A 21,170-nucleotide genomic window follows, 5' to 3' on the forward strand; every position below is an offset into this window, starting at 1 on the left:
TGTTTATCACGACCACTGTTCCTTCACGCAGAACTTTACTAGGACTAATCTATTAACCTAAGGAAAACCACATAAATATAGGAGACATAAAATTAAATCCAACCAGGAAGAATATGGACCTCTCTCAACTGCTGTCAAGGAAAACTGTGAAACGGTCTGGGTATTTATAGTAGGGGGTATGGGCACAAACATTTAAAGATAAGCCATCATGATTCCATAAAATGTATGGGTTGATTATATTTTTAATCTTAATGCTGCTAACAGAAGTATAGCCGATCTGAGTTGTACCTCAAAGGATTTGACCACATTTTCTACCTTCAATGTAACATCAGATAATATTATTGTGAATATCAAGAAGGCAAGAAGTACCATAGCACCTGGACCAGATGAAATTCCCATCACTCTATTAAAGCATGACCATAGTGCATGGGGTAGATTTGTACTCCCCCTTTTTGAAAGTGGTTTCTTGACTGGTAGCATTCAAAACTCTGGGAAGTCTTATCATGCTACTAAGTAACAAAGGGCCATGGTCCTCTCAGCAAAAGTATTGAAAAATTGCTTGATTTAACAATACCAATGAGGCTGCTATGAGTTTTGATAGCAGTACATTCCAATGCTCGGATTAGAGTACTTATGGGGGCTCATATAAGTCTGGAGTAGAGTACTCATGGGAGCAGGTATAACTCTTACAAAAGGAATAGAGAAAAAATAGCATCAAACAATGATGCCTTTTAGCACCGCTTCTTTTTTTCCGTGTATATACTTTTCATTTACTCTTTTTAAAAATTATTAGAAAAGTTCCTTCAGGCTTAGGTTTTTACCCTAAAAATACACTAATGTGTGTGGATTATGTAATCATTTTTTATTTGACCCCAAAAGCTTTACAATGTGGGTTTGATACACTATTTACAAACTCAAAAAACATTTTTTAAATAACCTCACTCAAATACAAAATCATGGTTTGACAAAGAGACGGAAATAAGTTGTCTTTAGCTGGAAAATAGGGAATGAATAGCTGCAGAGGGTTGAACACTATATTTTTCTCAGTATGATCTCTGATTTAACACTTATTGACCGCCTAGTAGGTATGAAGGCTTCGGCACACGGTGGAGGGCTGGGGACCACATTCAATTTGTGAGTATTTTGGTAAAAGACACTTTGTCGCTCTTCTTCATTTGTATAATGGAAGAATTCCCACAATCCTGCTCTGTGGCATCAAGCACAGATATCTCGCCCCAACAACCCTGAACAGAATTAAAGCCAAAATATTATAGTATATATGTAATTTGAATAAATCACCTCTAGTAAAGGTACTTTGTCTAGAATTTGGATTAACTGGTGCCTACTATAAAACTGTAGGTGCAATAATCTAGTGGGTATATTACATATATTTTGCCAAGGATACACTACGAGTATCACATAAAAATCAACTGTACTTGTCATCTTCAAATGGTTTTAGGTTTACTCACAAGATACTGTCCGCCCACTAAATTTAAATATCCACTGAAGTGCTAACATGGAGATTCATTCAGCAGGTAAAATATGAACTAAAGTCACATATTAATAATTCTGGTTTAGTGGTAGATTGCGTTTGTTGGCGAGATCTCACAATATATAGAACTATACCGGACTCTGCAATTCTCAAAAAGCCTCAGAAATGTGTGTGAAGATAGACAAACATACAATGCGAAGGTTTTTTAGTACAGCACAACTGACTTCGAAAATAACCGTTGAGAGACGGTCTGGTCTAAATCGAGAATACTATGTATGGCCACTTTATAAAGAAGGATTTCAGGACTTAAGACATTCTGTTGTAAAATGTTAAAAAAGGCACAAAGTAAATTTCTTCACCCCATCTTCATCTCTGACAAAATCTGCACAGCTAAATATGCTTTATTAAACATTTACACTCATACAAACACAAAGGATCATTATATTTTTTTAACTTTTGAAACGTTTTTTAAACATATGTTAAAGGGCTGTCTTTCATACTCAAAGAAATGTGTTTTAAAAGTTCAAATTTATAAATAGGTTTGAATGTAATGGTATGTTTTTGACCTCTTTTTGAGGTTTTGAATTAAACAATACAATTGAACTGAATTGATAACCTCAAAGGACTATCCCTACACCAAGTATATCTCACCTCAAATGCCCCCTTTTGTGTCCCGCCACCCACAGGACTGTCCTCTCTACTAGGGCTGAGATAGTCCTCCATCTCCTTTTCCCCACTAGGATATGTCCAGCCCCTTACCGCCAAAGTAGCTTTGCCCACTGCTTCCATTCCATTCCCATCCTGCCAACCCAGCTTTGCCCACTACTTCCTCACCACCAGAAGCACACTACTCGTGCAGGTTGCCCTCTTCCCCACAATAAGACTACCCCACTAAGCCCACCACAGAAGGCCACTCCCACTCACCTCCCGAACCTGTAGCCTTGGAACTATGGACAAGGTGAGGTCTGGCTGGTCACAGAAGCTCCAGGTCACCAGCAGGCCTTCATTCAGTGCTTCTTCCAGGCAGATCTCCAGCTAGGAATGAGAAGGGTCAATATAGCAGGAATTCAGTAATAGCTGTTGTCCTTTACATTCCACCTCAACACTAACAATGACACACTATGAGTGGGCACGCTCATCAACTTTATAAAGTAGAACACTCCAAACACCTTTGAAAAGCCCCTTACTTTCTTGAACTAATGCTTAAGAGTGGTGAAGGGTGTTTGATGAAAATTGATGATACAAATATGTGGTATTATTTCAATGCCTTTTCCTACACAATTCCCACGTTTGCCCTATGAAGAGCCGCATTTCAGGCAAGGACTGGTAAAGAGGCACATCTGTAAATACACAACGGGTTGGAGGAGGAGAACACACAGTTCCCTTGGTACCAGGCAGGTTTTAACTCGGATTTGAGTCTGGCCATGTACAGTGCGGTGTTAAAAATAATAAAGAAAATGAAAGCATGAACAAGTGCAACCAAGACTGGGAAGGTGACGATCAGTACCTAACTATTTAGCTAAGCTTTACCGGGATCAAGGGAGGATCAGAAGCAAAGTGAGTGTCTACCTCTCACAGCAGATAACCAATCCCTTGACTCTTGTCCCAGCATAAGTACTCCCTACTTATGAACCGCAGGGCCAATACAAGAGTATTGTCTGCATCTGGACCATGCAGTTGATGCAACAGTAATGTATACATCAAACCATGAAGCCTAGCCAACACTATTGTCCAATTATGGCATGTGGCTGATACAAGACTAGTATATACTTTTGGGCCACCCAGCCCACATAGCAGTATTGTCTTCTCTGGCCGATATTACCAATTCAACAACCTTGTCTGCTCAGGTAGGGTTATCTGTATTTCAATTTTCAGGTCATGTCGCTGACAAGATTGTAACATTCAAGGTTTTGCTCTTCTGAGAAGCAATCAGAGCCAACAAATGGATATAGCAGTAACATCAATAGAATACATCACCTTGATTCCTTTGCTTAGAATCGTGGAATTTGAAAGCTCTTGTCTCTAAGATTCAGAGGTTTTACATATTTGACTCATTTTCTACGATGAGGAGCATGTAGCCAGTAATTCCTCCTTCTAGCTTGCAAATTAAGTACCAGCTAAGTTTCCCTTTGGAATTCTGGCACACCTGCCATCACACTGAGTTGTACATTTGGTGTTCTGTTAGGCGAAATACAATGCATTCCATTGAGCAGCAACCCATTAGTGTACATGGTATTCTGATGGATGGCATACTGAGCAATCCTTTAGTTGGCACCATTTCACTATACTGACCACTCTGTGCTTCCACAAGACCAGCTAATATTCAATAAGCAGATAAAACTGTTTAACGGCTGATCCTCAAAGACACATACCACAACATCTTGTGTGTTTCCTTTAGTGCCGACTTAGTTTATTTATATTTTTTAGTTTGCTTGCGCATTTAGGCAGCTTTGGCTTGCACACATTACGCTTGGCACGTTTATTTTGCCACAGCATTATTTTAGAAATGCCTGTACATGTTTTTGTTATTGGTTCAGACGGTCTGAACATATTGTGAAAGGTCAAACAACACTGTGCCCGGTCTTCTTGTGATCGATTAGCAAACGTAGCTTGGCACTTAGACACAACATGCGTTCATATCTGCTGTTTTCAAAAAGACACCTCATAACACATACACCGAGACGTGCCATTTTGAAAACAGAGAGAAAACATTCTAGCAGAGCAGAGGTCCCAACGAGAGAGAAGGAGAGATCCACTGCCTCAGATGTAGAACAACTACATATGAATAGCAGGTATGGGGTTCGCCACTACACTCAGAAATCTATCATATAACACTGTGTTTCCGTAGTGGGGTAGGCTGAGGCAGATAAATAATTCCCCATGCTAGTGCTTCTTATTGTTTATAGATTACTTGTAATGCTCCTCACTGTTAAGATGTTTATGTTTTCTAATTGCAGTACAGATGTTTTATAATACAGCATGCTAGTTTCAATAAATATTGTAAACTGTTTTGTGTCCTTTTTGTTTATTATGGGAATCCATGATTGAGAAAATGAAAGGTTGACAATCTGTTTCCACGGTTCTCTGCGAGACTAGAGTGTTCTGTTCTGGGGTGCTAACTTGCCTGTCACTCTGGGAAGGTTAGGAGGGCAGGTAAAGCAATATGAGCTAGTCTGGATTGGTGCTCATATGTACTGATTTAGTATGGTGACTCAATCCCTGCATACTGATGTTTTTTGGTCCCAGGCATAGTTCTGATTATACAGAATCCCTGCAACAATGTTAGTACCACACAGTGTCCTTTTCATCTACATCCCGCAACCCACGCATGACTCCACTTGCCATTATGCAAGTCTATTACCTGAGTTTTCAAGAGAGAGAGTGTGACTTGATATGTATCCATGGAAACAGCAGCTGGAGACTGCTGTGTGACTGACACGAGGAATGTCACGGCTTCAGCAATAATCTCGCACTGTAGTACCTGCAGCAGAGGAAAATGAACAGACATATAATCTAAACCGTACATACAGAATCTCTACATCAGCTCCCAACATGCTGGCAAGGTAACTCAACAGGGAAGAAAAAAGTCACTAGCAAACTCTTCAATGCCCAAATCGCACAATCTCTCAGCAAAGGAGATGAGGAAAGTAACCAAAGCTGTACACTATATGTACAAGACCTCCTCCGAGAAAAATCCCACACTGATGGAGGAAAGAAACAACCAACATCACACACAACTCCTTCAACACTCACGTTCAAAACGTTCCATAATAAAAGAGAGAAATAAAGTAACCAACACCTTTAAGCACTCTTATACCACCAACACTAAACAATACACACTAAAAAAAGAAAATAAGTAATCAACACCTTAGACTACCTCCAGACACCTTAGAATACCTTCAGAGAACCTTCCTCTCGAAAAATTGCACAGGATAAAAGTGTCCAAAACCTTACATCGCCCATATAGCACCTCCAGCGAGAAACACTCTACACAAATGGAGAGAAACCAACATTTAACAGCACCTGCACAACACTACCCACCTGGAAAACTCCACACCACACGAGAAAAGAAAAGTAACCAATTTAAAAAAGCGCCATGTTAACACTCACACAAAAAAAAATACCAGAGGAGAGTTGCAAAGTGCGTAGCATCCTTTAGCAACCGTACAGAACCCCACCACGAATATTCCACCTCAATGGAGGAGAAAAGTAACCAGAAACAGAGGCAGGAAGCTTCTAGTGGCATGTTCGGGATGTTTTGAGGGCAGGGCAAGATACATTTGGAGTCACCTGCTCGGAACAACTTTTAATGTATAACTGATTTTCTACTAATTTAAGCTCTCAAGATGACCAAAAATACTGAATTAAAGCAAAACAGCCGAAACCTTAAACTTGCTGGCATCTGCCAGCCAAGCCAAGCAGTACTGAAAGAAAGATTAAACAACTATTAATAAAGCCATTTCTGTTTGCAACTGGATCTGGATATTATGTCTTGCAACAGTACTTTAATTGAATTCGGTATCTAAACACCCTATTCCTTCCATGGCAGTAAAAGGATGTGAGTGATTGAGAGATGAATAGAGGACCAGTTAATAATATTAAAAGAAGACCTATGTACATTGCAATTAAATTATAGATGTAATTACACGGTATTCATAATCACAAATATTTCCTCTTTACAGCTTGCATTCTTGCAGCATTATTGAAAATCAAAAGCACTATTCCGAGGATTTTCATCATTCCATCGAAAGTGTCTTCCTCTGCCTTGTCCATTAACTCCTTTTTCTGTGTACACTTCTCGCATGACAGTGACCTCTGACTTTGTTGATTACGAGAAATTGGAGGGAGTAAGAGAAAGGAGTAGGTAGTCTGGTAGAGATCTGAAGACACAAAAAAGTAATACAACTTCCCAACATAAACTGGGACAGGAGGGGCAGCATGGAGATTTTCAAAATTGATTTCTGCTCAAATAAAATAATTCATCAACAGCTGGACCCCCAATCCCCATTCAGGCTACCACATTCGGCCTCTGGAAAGTCCATTCTGTACTCAAAAAAACAATTGGTCCAGTCAAACTATCACATGCTTTTCAACTCATCTTGAAAAAAACCTCAGCTCCCATACCAGGCCTCGCACACTATCTACACCCCACTAAATAGTCTTTTTACATTTTGAGGTCACTCATTCGTCTTGCTCCCTACTTCACCTTTCTCAATTTGGTAGTTTCACGCTTGCTGCACAACCCACTTATGCTTCATGTGCTATCTCACATTATTACATGGTCAGTCCCACTATCATATAAAATGCTTAGCCATCACATGATGAGGCAACTTCACATTCCTAAATGCTACCCATTTGAATATGGATCTCCAGCTGCACCCTCCAATACACATGACTATCTACCATGGCTCTTTGCATGTACGCCTGGTTTATGATCTGTTTTGTTTATAGTTTTATTTGATTCATTTCTGTTTGGCGTTGCAATATCCAGTCACGCCTGATCTGCACTAAGGAAATCTCACAAATTAGGTAAAATAAGCAGCAGCCACCTACCATACTGCAGTCTGACTGATCAGTGCAGGTGACAGTACTGATGCGAGCAGTGGCTGGAAGCTGGAGACTTTCTTCGAAAGTGATCTGAACTGAACTCTGGACAAAGGGAAAACAAGAAAGTAAGGTGCATGAATCAAGGCATCCAGAAGAAAGAACCAAGAGTGCAGCACAAACATTAGGCAGATGTTAAAATGGAATTCTTTCAAATACTGAGCCCACACACGATAACATACAGTGGATGTTAGAGCAAAGAGAGGACCAGAGCAACCAGGGATTGGAGTGAGACAATTATCTGCGTTGCTAAGGTATCTTGACCTGATCCAAGTCATTAAAAGTATTTTACGTTTCACAGGGCATGGAAGACAAAACAAAACATTTTATGAAATATGCAATGAGCGCTGAATCTGCTAAACGCTTTCACCTGAGGTGGAACTCTTAGACACCTTCAGCATCTATGAAGAGCTTATGCCCACATAACCTTGGAAAGACAAAGGAGGTGTCAATGGGAGAAGCCAACCAAACACATCCATTAGATAAGAAGCCCATAAACAGGTCAAGGCCTCATACTAAGTTTCCTAACAAATAAGGGAAGGATTGTTGAAAGGCGCACAGCACGAGAAGAGCACAAACAGCAAGATAAGCTAACTCTGAGCCGGACCCAAGGCTAGCCAGGCATATCTAAGCCCTAAGATTACTCAAGACCAACAAGACTAGACTTTGTAGCACAATTCAATGTGATCAGCCTGTTGGGTGTACTCTACTTTATCTAATCGCCAGCCCATATCCTAATTCCAAATCCTGGACTGTATCGTCGCACATGATAAAAGGCAACCCTGATAACAGAACTCAATTTAGAGGAGTAAAGATTTGACAACGTTTCTGATAAGAAAGCTCACTTTCAAAAGAATGTGGTCGGGTTGGCCTCTAAGTAACAACACTCTCCCTCAGAAAAAAAGATTCTACTCAGAGGGATGGGTGGCGGCACTTCTACACAGCATAACCATGCCAGCCACAACAGTCCAACAGAATCTCCATAAAGTTCTCTGTACAAGAACGACTGATGAATACATTAAAGTCCATAATGCAGAATAGCACTTAAATACCTCTGCCCAGATATATGACAGAGACACACAGTTAGGGGAAGATATACACAACATATCATTAAAATGAGAATTTCCTTAAATTACTGAAACCATATGATCTCCGCAGTGAATGACCTTGTTTCTTTCGTCTATTCTTAAAGATGCACCTCAATGTGAGCATGTGATATGGGAGGCGTTCTCCAAGATAGCACAAATGCCACTCAGAGATAAATATGTGCAAGAGTGCCTTCTCCAACAAGAATCTCATCACTGGTACAAATTGTTAAATCTCTGGGCTTCACCAATGACCCAAACCTCAAAATGATTGCACAATTTGTCAAACTGAAGAAAGCTGCATCCTTCCACCTCCACTCCTTAAGAAAAAGGAAATAATCCATCCCATCCCAAGACATCAGGCCAGCGTTCGTAGCCCTAGTGCCCTCTCTCTGCCGCAGAGGCAATGTTCTGTTAGCGGACCTTCCCAAATCCACAACTGCATCTCTCAGGGCCATCCTCCTCCACACAGCACCATGCATGGTCTCCAAAGCACACTAGCCATTTAAGTCCTAGCCACAAGCTAGGCGTAGCTAAGACGGAGCAACGTACATTAAATTGAAAAAGTTTACAAAAACTTTAAAATAGTTTTTAGAACCCATAAGGCGTTCTACTCCGGCTTTGACTCTGCCTAAAGGACAAACTGTAAACTATAGGAGGTTACAATAAGACGATGAGAAAATCTCCTTCATTTCTGAAATAAAAACAAACCCTTAATCGAGGTATACATTTGCTTAGTCCCAAATTATTGAACAAGATCTATGAAACCATTAGACTCAACTAAACTCATATTCTTCAGAAAAAACTTTTAAGCTCTCGTGTTCAAGTGACGTTCAACCAGCCTACAATGACTTCCCCTGTCATAATGTACAGGCCAGCTCCGATATTGCTTCTGAAATTCCTTCACTTGCTATCAACAATTTGGTTTCACTTATTGGGGCAACCTACTTCCCCTACTAATTTACTGTACTTGTTACGGTTCATTACTGCTGTATACTCATGTAAAGCGGTTTTAATGCATCTGTGTTATTCTGTAAGTAAAGGATTGCTCTGTCCATGTGGCTAGGTCTGCGCACAATAAATCGATAAAGTAAATAAATAAATAACCACTAGAATGAAATGGGGTGGATTAGTAATTTTTCTCAGGAGTGAAACTCAAAGTCAAGCTAAATACTCTTTAAAACCTGAAACCAAACGGGATATAAAAGAGATCTTTATTAAACCAAGGGGTAATAGTAGAGTTGACCAGCAACCAGAATGCTTCCTTTGCTATATGTAACGTTACAGTCCAGCCAAGAGAGCATTCTGTGACTGGCCTGCTCCCAACATCCCTCTGGGGTGCTGTGAGCAGATTAAGCGGGAAGCTGGAACACCTGAATGTTTAGAAGAAATAAAAAAATTAAACAAGCATTAGAAATGCAATAGGTCTCGCAGCATTAGAGTTAGTGCTTTTAGAATGGTTTATGGGTTTTTTTGTAAATCTTTAGCATGAGGTTGAGGGTGAGTGAGGGTGAGTGAGGGTGAGGGGTTGAGGGTGAGTGAGGGTGAGGCTGAGGGGTTGAGGGTGAGTGAGGGTGAGGCTGAGGGGGTGAGGGTGAGTGAGGGTGAGTGAGGGGTTGAGGGTGAGTGAGGGGTTGAGGGTGAGTGAGGGTGAGTGAGGGGTTGAGGGTGAGTGAGGGTGAGTGAGGGGTTGAGGGTGAGTGAGGGTGAGGGGTTGAGGGTGGGTGAGGGGTTGAGGGTGGGTGAGGGTGAGGGGTTGAGGGTGAGTGAGGGTGAGGGTGAGTGAGGGGTTGAGGGTGAGGGTGAGTGAGGGTGAGGGTGAGTGAGGGTGAGTGAGGGGTTGAGGGTGAGTGAGGGTGAGTGAGGGGTTGAGGGTGAGTGAGGGTGAGTGAGGGGTTGAGGGTGAGTGAGGGTGAGTGAGGGGTTGAGGGTGAGTGAGGGTGAGGGGTTGAGGGTGGGTGAGGGGTTGAGGGTGGGTGAGGGTGAGGGGTTGAGGGTGAGTGAGGGTGAGGGTGAGTGAGGGTGAGTGAGGGGTTGAGGGTGAGGGTGAGTGAGGGTGAGTGAGGGTGGGTGAGTGTGAGTGAGGGTGAGTGTGGGTGAGTGTGGGTGAGGGATTGAGGGTGAGGGGTTGAGGGTGAGGGGTTGAGGGAGAGCAGGGGGCATGAACACTACCAGGGTGGTGAAGTAAGAGCCTGGACATAAGGTTGTGTGTCAATTCTGGGGCATCTGGGTGAGTAGGCAATTGGTAGGGGAGCAAGGGCGGCCAGGTGGGGGGAAGGGGTGAAACACAGAGTGGCGAAGAAGCTCACGGTGGCTGTGCAGTAAGCGGGAAGAACAGAATGAAGAGAGTAGCCTCAACGTCTGCAATCACGTCATGGTAATGGGCTAGGAAGCCGGCAGGTAGGTGAGTCTAGAAGAACATACCGAGGCGGAATAGCGAGAGGCAAAGGACCCGAACTCGCGATGTGCAATTAAGTCAGACTAAGGGTGACAACGAACAGTTTCAAGGTGGGGGCCAGGAATGGGAAGTACAAAAGCCGTGGGTTAGTAAGGTCAAAGTGCAGGAGGAGGGATGTCGAAATCCTGGGGCTGATTCACTCGCGTAAGGCATAGTATCAGTGTGGCGGCATCTGGAAGTAAGCGCTCAAACCATGGCCAAGTTGTCGGACCGGGTGGGGTGACATACCGGAGCAGTGCGAAAGAGAAGTGGCCAGATGAAGCGCTTAGGCGGCAGAGTTACCTGGAAAAACAATGTAGATCGGAAGATCAGTAATTAAGGTGCTTCCAGTCGGATGGGCAACATCTGTAGTGGGGGAATAAAGGAGTGGAATGAGGGACGAGGGAACATTGGTGAAGCCGGGCGGGTGAGCTGGGGGGAGCGTGTAAATACCTGAATAAAGCGGGAGGCACAGCGCGGGCGATCGGTGCCACATCCGTGGACGTCAGGTGCTTCGCAGTCCGGCGTTCCACGCGTTGTGGTAGAATACCTGGCAGAGGAAAGGGAGGGGAAAGGCTAAGGATAAGGACTGGTGGAGGACGGTCGAGGAGAGGGGGGGTAAAAGAACACGGCGGGCTGTGTACCTGAGTCAGTAGAGGAGCTCTCATGGAGTCAATCCAGGGGCCGTTGTTGCTTCGGCAGGGTTACTGTGGAGCCGGTCGACAAAGTTGAATACCAGGAAGTGGTGTGTCACGAGGGGTGTGATGTGGTAGCAAGGGGCCAATCTGGATGTGGTGAAGGGGGGGGCCGGGGAGGGGAGTGGAAAAAGGGGAGCCGACGGAAGGAAGAGAGGGGAGGGGGAGGAGAAATGCGACACGGCCGGAGGGGGCGGAGCGGGGAGCCGGTCGACAAAGTTGAATACCAGGAAGTGGTGTGTCACGAGGGGTGTGATGTGGTAGCAAGGGGCCAATCTGGATGTGGTGAAGGGGGGGGCCGGGGAGGGGAGTGGAAAAAGGGGAGCCGACGGAAGGAAGAGAGGGGAGGGGGAGGAGAAATGCGACACGGCGGGAGGGGGCGGAGCGGGTAAACAAAGACGGACGTGCACGCGCACGCGCTTTTAAGGTCAATGCGCATGCGCATAAGCTCAATGCGCATGCGCATTGACCTTAAAAGTCACGGGCACTGCAAGGAATCGCCACGATTCCTTGCAGTGTAGATAAAGAGTGGATAAGTCGCAATAGTCTCGCTTGCTCGATGCGCATGCGCATCGACAGGCGAGACCTAAAACTGTTCAATCCACCTGCAAGGCAATGATGGCTGATAATAACTCCCTGTCCTTGCCTCCGGTTCTGATCCATAACTGACAGCAGTTGGATAGTAATAAGTAATTAGAACACTGGAATGTTCCAGTCTTCACAGAAGACTTTAGTGGTTCAAGGCCAATAGCGTCTAGTCGCAAATTTTGATCAAACACTCCAATGTTAGCTTTCTGTTTATTTAAGAAGCATATAGCTGTCCCTCCTCGGCTTATACCGGTTGTTATCGCCATCTCCATCATTTTCAGCACTCTTCTGCTGCTCAGGTCTGTAAATCAGGAAGAGGGCCTTTAATAAGTGTTATAGACCTTGGCAGCAGGCTATAATGCTACAATACCAGAGGTGTTCACACCATATGAGGCTACTCTTACATTTTTTTTACAAGGAGGGATAATCCCCACCCATAGTCTACAAACCAATGCTAAGTGACAGAAAAAAGTTTTCCCCAGAAGATGAAATTCTGATTTCTTTCAACAGCGCCATAATTAAAGTACAACCTTCTACACGGGACAAAAAGATGATGGCAGTGTCACCCATACATACACTGGAAGTGGCAACAAAAGAATCAATCAATCATGGCACACTACATACCCGTGAGGGTCTCAAGGCGCTGGGGGGGGGGGGCGGTGGGGGGGTGGCGGTTGGGCTAGTGATCGAAGAGCCAGATCTTGAGGAGTCTTCTGAAGGCCAGTCGGTCTTGGGACTGCCATAGGTCGGTGGGGAGGGTGTTCCAGGTCTTGGCAGCGAGGTGGGATAAGGATCTGCCGCCGGTGGTCGTTCTTCGGATGCGGGAGACTGTGGCGAGGGCGAGGCTGGCGGAGCGGAGCTGGCGGGTAGGAGAGTAGTTGAGTCGCCGGTCTTGTGGGTAGCTTTGTGTGCGTGGATGAGGAGTTTGAAGGTTATCCTCTTGTTGACGGGGAGCCAGTGCAGGTCTCTCAGGTGGGGTGTGACGTGGCTGCGGCGGGGGATGTCGAGGATCCGACGTGCCAAGGCGTTCTGGGTACGTTGCAATCGTCTCAGGAGCTTGCCCGACGTTTCTGCGTAGAGGGTGTTTCCTGCCTGCTGGTGAAAAATACCTAGGTGATCGGACCATTCGAAGGGTGTTGAAGCAGGATGAGGAGACGGCGTTGACCAGCTTAGTCAGGAATCATGGAGAGGGTGGAGTCGAGGATGACGCATAGGTTGCGTGCGTGGTCGGTGGGTGTTGGGGCTGTTCCTAGGGTTGTCGGCCACCAGGAGTCGTCCCAGGCTGAAGGGGTGGAGCCGAGGATGAGGACCTGCATCTTGTCAGAGTTCAGCTTCAGTCGGGTGTTCCTCATCCATTCGGCGACGGCATTCATTCCTTAATGGAGATTGGTTTTGGCGGTGTGAGGGTCTTTGGTGAGGGGGATGATCAGCTGGGTGTCGTCGGCGTAGGAGATGATGTTGAGTCGCGCTTTGAAGCTCTTGCTCGTGCAGCGCTTTGGATACTTTTTTCTCACTCATTTGCCTCGCGCTTTGTGCTTGAAGCTCTGTGAAAACAACAGCGTGTATAGTAGCTTGTTTTACTATAATTGCGCTTAGAAGCTGATCATCGTGTAGCGCTTTGGAAACCTAAGGGTGCTCATTTGCTTAGCGCTCGTTATTTACAGCTCTAACATCATTACTGTGTTACGCTTTTAAGGCTGGTTGTTTGGTGAATAGCGCTTTAAGTGGAATTATTTTGTTGTATCTAGGAGCCTTAGACTGCTTGCTGGCGTGCATTGTGCTGTGCCCTCGCTGTTTTCACTTTCATTTCTGCCCTCCATTTTGTTGTTGTGATATCCCCTGGCCCGCCTCCACGATCCCGCCTCCCAGCTGACCCTCCCACACACGAAGAGTAGACCGTCCTCAGCCCGAGCCTAGCTGTGACCGCCTGGATTCCATCCTGAACGGTCGCTCCCCCACGCTCCCTTGCTCAATTTATTTGCAGCACCTACACCGCAGCTGAAGCCCCTTGCACCCGCGACCTCCAGACTGCGCCTGGTATTGTAGCGCCAGACAGATTAATCGCGCTTTGAAGCTCTTGCTCGTGCAGCGCTTTGGATACTTCTTTCTCACTCATTTGCATCGCGCTCTGTGCTTGAAGCTCTGTGAAAACAACAGCGTGTATCGTAGCTTGTTTTACTATAATTGCGCTTAGAAGCTGATCATCGTGTAGCGCTTTGGAAACCTAAGGGTGCTCATTTGCTTAGCGCTCTGTATTTACAGCTCTAACATCATTACTGTGTTACACTTTTAAGGCTGGTTGTTTGGTGAATAGCGCTTTAAGTGGAATTATTTTGTTGTATCTAGGAGCCTTAGACTGCTTGCTGGCGTGCATTGTGCTGTGCCCTCGCTGTTTTCACTTTCATTTCTGCCCTCCATTTTGTTGTTGTGATATCCCCTGGCCCGCCTCCACGATCCCGCCTCCCAGCTGACCCTCCCACACACGAAGAGTAGACCGTCCTCAGCCCGAGCCTAGCTGTGACCGCCTGGATTCCATCCTGAACGGTTGCTCCCCCACGCTCCCTTGCTCAATTTATTTGCAGCACCTACACCGCAGCTGAAGACCCTGGCACCCGCGTCCTCCAGACTGCGCCTGGTATTGTAGCGCCAGACAGATTAATCGCGCTTTGAAGCTCTTGCTCGTGCAGCGCTTTGGATACTTTTTTTCTCACTCATTTGCATCGCGCTCTGTGCTTGAAGCTCTGTGAAAACAACAGCGTGTATCGTAGCTTGTTTTACTATAATTGCGCTTAGAAGCTGATCATCGTGTAGCGCTTTGGAAACCTAAGGGTGCTCATTTGCTTAGCGCTCTGTATTTACAGCTCTAACATCATTACTGTGTTACGCTTTTAAGGCTGGTTGTTTGGTGAATAGCGCTTTAAGTGGAATTATTTTGTTGTATCTAGGAGCCTTAGACTGCTTGCTGGCGTGCATTGTGCTGTGCCCTCGCTGTTTTCACTTTCATTTCTGCCCTCCATTTTGTTGTTGTGATATCCCCTGGCCCGCCTCCACGATCCCGCCTCCCAGCTGACCCTCCCACGCTCCGCCCCCTCCACCATCCATTTAAGTCAGATGGTCCCAAGCGCAGCGTCCACGCGCTACGGCCGCGCCGAAGGTGCGCCAAAGGTAAGCCCGTCTACGCCCGTCCGCGCCGAGACCGCGCCTAGCGCCAGAACCCCTGGTCCACGCAATGCCCAGCCCTCCCGCATTACATACGAAGCCTCCACCCTCATAGCCCTTAACCCCGGCCGCCACCCCAACTGCGCCCAAGCTCCTGGACTCACCCATGGACCCTTCTCCTGCTACTCCTGCAAGTACGACGGCACCAAGAACAACTCCTCATCCACTAACACCAAACAGAGATCTGACACCAACCACCTAAAATGCATCCTGCTCAACACCCGCTCAGTCCACAGACACGCCATCGACCTCTGGAACCTACTAGACACCATCTCTCCCGACGTCGCCTTCCTAACAGAAACATGGATGAACGCCTCATCAGCCCCAGACATCACCACTGCCATCCCGGAAGGATACAAGATCATCCGTAAGGACCGCACCGACCAAACTGGAGGAGGCATCGCCATCGTCCATAAGAACTCCATCCGCATCTCTACCAGCTCAGACGTCAACCTCTCTAGCGCCGAACACCTTCACTTCCAGATCCACACCGACCCCAAGACCACACTCAGAGGCACCCTCCTCTACCGACCTCCAGGATCCCGCGCACAATTCAGTGACGACATCACCGACTTTATCACCCCACACGCCCTCCCCTCCGAGGAATACATTCTACTGGGAGACCTCAACTTTCACCTGGAAAATAGCTATGACAGCAACGCCACCACCCTTTTGGACAATCTCGCCAGCCTCGGACTCAAACAACTTGTTAATACCCCCACCCACATCGCAGGTCACACACTCAACCCTATCTTCTCCTCCAGCAAACATATCTCCTTCAGTCACACCACAACTCTACATTGGACGGACCACAGCTGCGTTCACTTTACCTACAATAAGACCACAACCCACAACCTCCCTCAACCTACTCTACGAAGAAACTGGAACAAAATCACCATCGACCAGATCTCCTCATCGCTGCTTCAAAACCCCCTTGTCCACTCCTCAAACACCGACCAAGCAGCCATTAACCTCACCCAATGGCTATCCAACAGCGCCGACATCCTAGTACCGTTGAAAAAACATCAAACCAAACTAGGCAGCAAAAACGCCTCCTGGTTCAACGATGATCTTAAGAAATCGAAGAAACTCTGTCGCTCCCTCGAGAAGGCCTGGAAAAAAGACCCAAACACCAGCACCAGGGACGCCTTCAAAAACGCCACCCGCATACACCACCAACTGATCCGGACTGCCAAGAAGGCCGCATTCAAAGACCGACTAGATAACAACGCCCACAACAGCAAGGAATTATTCAACATCGTCAAAGAATTTACCAACCCCTCAGCCAACTCCAACGACATCACCCCCTCTCAAGCCCTCTGCGACTCCCTAGCTTCCTTCTTCCACAACAAAATCGCAGACATCCACAACAGCTTCGACAACCAACCCGGAGACCAACCCACACAACCTGCTGCCGCACCTTCACCCCCCTTGAACATCCTTAACGTCTGGAACCCAATCTCCACTGAGGACACCATTCGCCTGATGAACTCCATCCACTCAGGATCCCCCACAGACCCATGTCCTCACCACATCTTCAACAAAGCAGACTCCATCATAGCACCTCACCTCCGAGACGTCATCAACTGCTCCCTCAACTCCGCCACCTTCCCAGAAAGCTGGAAACACGCCGAACTCAGCGCCCTTCTGAAAAAACCCAAAGCTGACCACACCGAACTCAAAAACTACCGACCCATCTCGCTCCTACCATTCCCGGCCAAAGTCATCGAGAAAGCCGTCAACAACCAGCTCGCCGCCTTCCTCGAAACCAACAAATCCCTCGACCCCTCACAGTCCGGCTTCCGAGCCAAACACAGCACGGAGACCGCCCTCATCGCCGCAACAGACGACATTCGATCTCTACTGGACAATGGAGACACAGTCGCCCTCATCCTCCTCGACCTCTCCGCAGCCTTCGACACAGTCTGCCATAACACCCTTCTACAGCGCCTCAGAAACATCGGAATCCGAGGAAAAGCACTGGAATGGATCACCTTGTTCCTCACCGGAAGAACCCAGAGAGTCCGCCTCCCACCATTCAAGTCAGAGGCCACTGAAGTCATCTGTGGTGTACCACAAGGATCCTCACTCAGCCCCACCCTCTTCAACGTATACATGAGCCCCCTCGCAGCCATCGCACGCCAACACAACCTCAACATCATCTCCTACGCTGATGACACCCAACTGATCCTTTCACTCACCAAAGACCCTAATATCGCAAAACCAACCTACATGAAGGAATGAAAGAAGTAGCCGAATGGATGAAGCATAGCCGTCTAAAACTTAACTCAGATAAAACAGAAGTCCTTATCTTAGGAACCTCCCCCTCCGCCTGGGATGACTCCTGGTGGCCAGAGGCTCTTGGAAAAGCACCCATCCCGACGGATCACGCACGGAACCTGGGCGTCATCTTAGACTCCTCACTCTCGATGTCCAGGCAGGTCAGCGCCGTCTCATCATCTTGCTTCAACATTCTTCGCATGCTCAAAAAAACATTTCGCTGGATCCTCACCGAAACCAGAAAAACGGTCACCCATGCACTAGTTACAAGCCGCCTGGACTACGGAAACACCCTATACGCCGGTACCACCGCAAAACTCCAGAAAAAACTCCAACGCATCCAGAACGCATCAGCCAGACTCATACTAGACATCCCGCGTAAAGACCACATCTCCAGTCACCTGAAAAAACTCCACTGGCTCCCCGTCAATAAGAGGATTACTTTCCGCCTCCTAACCCACGCACACAAAACACTTTACGAACTCGGACCCGATTGCCTCAACACACGACTTTCCTTCTACACCCCCCCCCCCCCCGCCAGCTACGATCCTCCAACCAAGCCCTTGCTACCGTACCTCGCATCAATAAAACCACCATGGGAGGTAGATCCTTCTCCTACCTGGCTGCTAAAACCTGGAACTCACTCCCCACTCACCTTCGTCTCACTCAGAACCATCTAGCATTCAGAAAGCAACTTAAAACTTGGATATTTGACAAGTAATTCCCCACCCTTCCTCAAGCGCCTAGAGACCCTCTGGGTATGTAGCGCGCTATATAAATCCATGTGACTTGACTTGACTTGACTTGACAGGTCCAGGAGGATGAGGGCTACTGTTTCTCCGTTGTCAAGCAGGGTCCTGATGTCATCGGTGGCGGCGAGGAGGGTGGTTTCGGTGCTGTGGTTGCTGCGGAACCAGGATGCTGTTCTCCTCGAGGAAGCAGGTCAGTTGTTTGTTGATGATTTTTTCGGTGACCTTCGCCAGGAACGGGAGCAGGGAGATGGGTTGGAAGTTCTTGAGGTCCTTGGGGTCCGCCTTGGGTTTCTTGAGTAAGGCGTTGATCACGGCGTGCTTCCAGCTTTCCTAATTTAAGAGAGCATTCCTAACTCAAGAGGCCTGCTGTTGGACTTGGCCCTTCTGGCAGGTTCACCCCTAATCTTTTTGCTTTTAATCTGTGATCTATGTAGATGATTTTCTGGTCTGTGCGCACTTTTTCCCTGTGTCCCAGAGTAAAGTGCGTGCATGTAGTTAGGCTGGCCTGCTCTCCCATAGGAAAGCATGGGGAATGTCTGTGTCCCTGGTAGTTCCTGATGCGTGGGAATGCATGCCCGAATTTGGTATGTGCGAGCTCGTGAGAATGAATACTTCGCAACGGTGTATGTGGCATGTGTGTGTCATGTGTAGAAATGCCACTTCTAGGACTTGGCATATTAATGTAAAATATGCCTGCCGTGTGATTGACTGGAGCTGGCTGGTGAGCCTGGCTCCAGGAAGGCTGGATGGGTCTGCCCGGTGGTGAGTGTGAGATTAGCATGTTGATGGCTTGGGAGGAGTGCACCTGGTCCCTGAGGGGCCTGGACTTTCCCCACACAATACTGGCTCCACCCCCTGTAGTGCGACTGATGTCCCTAGCCCTGCCAGTGAATGAAATGGGTGGTTGAGCTATCAAGGGTACTTCAAAACCAGCTGCGACTGGTTTTACCCCACCCTGCACCTACAGACAAAGGAATTTACAGTATAAGAAGGGGCTGTGTCCCCATACAATTTGTTCTCTGTTCTGTTCCAGGATCCTTGCCAGAGGGGGCTGCTGCTGCTGGGGCCAGGAGGACCGCCACTTGGCTTGTCTCCCTGCCTGGAGACCCAGTGAGCTGGCTCTGGCCCTGCCTTGCCCCCCTGCCTGCCTAAGAGACTTTGTGCTTGACTTTGTGCTTAGAGAGCGCTGCTCTCTGTCCTTTAGCGCTGTGAGCGCTTTATTTTGTCCTGTGGCGCTTGGGAGCGCCTGTTCTTCGTTGCTAGCGCTTGGAAGCGCTTTGTGTGCAGCCGGTGCCCACCCGGCATCTGCCCGTTTTGTTTGGCCGATTTTCGGCAGAGCGAGTGCCCACCTCGCTCCACATTTTATTTTGGAGGCCGGTGCCCACCCGGCATTGCCCCGTTGTGATTTTATTATTTAAAACCGGAGCCCACCCGGCATTGCCCCGTGATCACCGCCGCAGCACCGGGCCGAGACAAAGAGCCGCCAGCGTCATCGCCAGGCCGCGCTGGGATTGGCCCAGCCGGCCGAGCCTCCCGCCGCGTCACCGGGGGAGGAGCCAAGAAGCAGGAAGCCGGCTGCCGTGGCCGCGAGGCACCCCGAGTGAAGAGGAGCCCCGCGCTGCCCAGCGAAGGTGAGCCAACAGTGTCCCTGCCCTCGCAGCTCCAGCGAGGACCCGGTGAGTGCGAGGCTGCTTCATTGTGTGCAGAGCGGCCCCGGTTGGCAGCGGGCCGCTCCGCAAGAGAGAAGGGGCACTTTCTTGAAGGTCGGAGCCACGAGGCTCCTGGGGGCATTATTTAAGTCTGAGTCCCCCGGGAGGGACTCCAACGTGCCAGTACTTGTTCTTGGAGCCTCGAGAGGCTCTCCAGTTGTTCCTGGGTTCCCCGTAAGGGACCCCCCTGCCTAGTGAGGCGGAATTCGTGGCTGAGAGCCCAGAGAGGCTCTGAGGGTGCCAGTTGCTTTGCGAGCCCACAGAAGGCTCGAGGGGGCAATTCAAGTTGCTGGGAGAGTCCAGAGAGGCTCTAGGGGCATTTCATTATTTTAGAGCGCTGAAGCTCTTAGGTGCCAGTCACCTGTGTTCTTGAGCCCACGTGGCTCCAACGTTTGCCCAGCTGTGATTCACAACTGTCCAGCACGTAGTGGACAGTTGCTACGTTTAGGCTTTGTGTTCTGTGCTGTCTGCGCAGACCCCCTGACATTGAGACTCAGGGCATTCAGCCCCTTGCGAGGCCAGTTGGCCTGAGGGACAATCCTAGTGTTGTGCTATATGCACCCTGCGCATTGTAATTTACTGATGTATGTGATTCTTGCGCAAATGTTCTAACCTGCACCTCTGAATGTGTTTAATGCCTCATGTGAAAATGTTTATGTCCCATTACCTTTGCTAAAAGTGAATTGCTTAGGTATTTTATGTTTATCCCCTTTGCTAAATGTGACCTGCTTAGAGGATTGTTGATGTCCCATTACCTTTGCTAAAAGTGACCTGCTTAGGTATTTTATGTTTATCTCCTTTGCTAAATGTGACCTGCTTAGGTGATTGTTTAGGTTTCTTTCCCTTTGCTAAAAGTGACCTGCTTAGGTGATGGTATTCCTTCCTTAGGTCCTGATGATAAGGTCCTAGTTCCCTGCGTGATTTTCCTACAGTGTTTTAGGGTTGCGTAGGAGGTATTTACTCTTTACCAGTGATTACTGGTTGTGTGCTACATGTACTATTTTGGTGACAGTCATTATATGTTTATGTGCTAAGTGTATACCTACAAGTATTATTTCTAACAAGTGCCTACCCCTGACAGTGGTCCACGTGGCCCTGTCCTGTACATAATCCCTTGTAAATTCTGCCTGTGCCTGTTGGCACATTGTAAAGTTTGTGTGTTATCTAATGTGTTTTTACTATAATACAAAGGCTATTTTTTATATAACCTTGTGTGTAGGCATGAGCGAATTTTGCGGATCTCGCGTTCGCGAATTTTGCGGATTTGCGGATTCGCAATCCGCAAAATCCGCGAATTTGCGGATTTTAT

The 21,170-nt window shown here is 47.4% G+C and overlaps 1 protein-coding gene across 1 annotated transcript in view; it reads right to left on the reverse strand.

The window, feature by feature from the left end:
- The window catches only part of C2CD2L (C2CD2 like), a 151,914-nt gene that overhangs the window by 94,825 nt on the left and 35,919 nt on the right, over positions 1–21,170 (reverse strand). The window contains exons 2-4 of the mRNA XM_086951291.1: positions 7,046–7,141; positions 4,854–4,973; positions 2,417–2,527 (exon numbers count right to left, since the gene is read on the reverse strand). Coding sequence (XP_086807417.1) covers positions 2,417–2,527; positions 4,854–4,973; positions 7,046–7,141 — 327 coding nt within the window. The remainder of the gene's footprint in view (positions 1–2,416; positions 2,528–4,853; positions 4,974–7,045; positions 7,142–21,170) is intronic.

Source organism: Lissotriton vulgaris, unplaced genomic scaffold, assembly GCF_964263255.1.
Source record: "Lissotriton vulgaris unplaced genomic scaffold, aLisVul1.2 SCAFFOLD_1083, whole genome shotgun sequence".
Lineage (NCBI taxonomy): Eukaryota > Metazoa > Chordata > Amphibia > Caudata > Salamandridae > Lissotriton > Lissotriton vulgaris.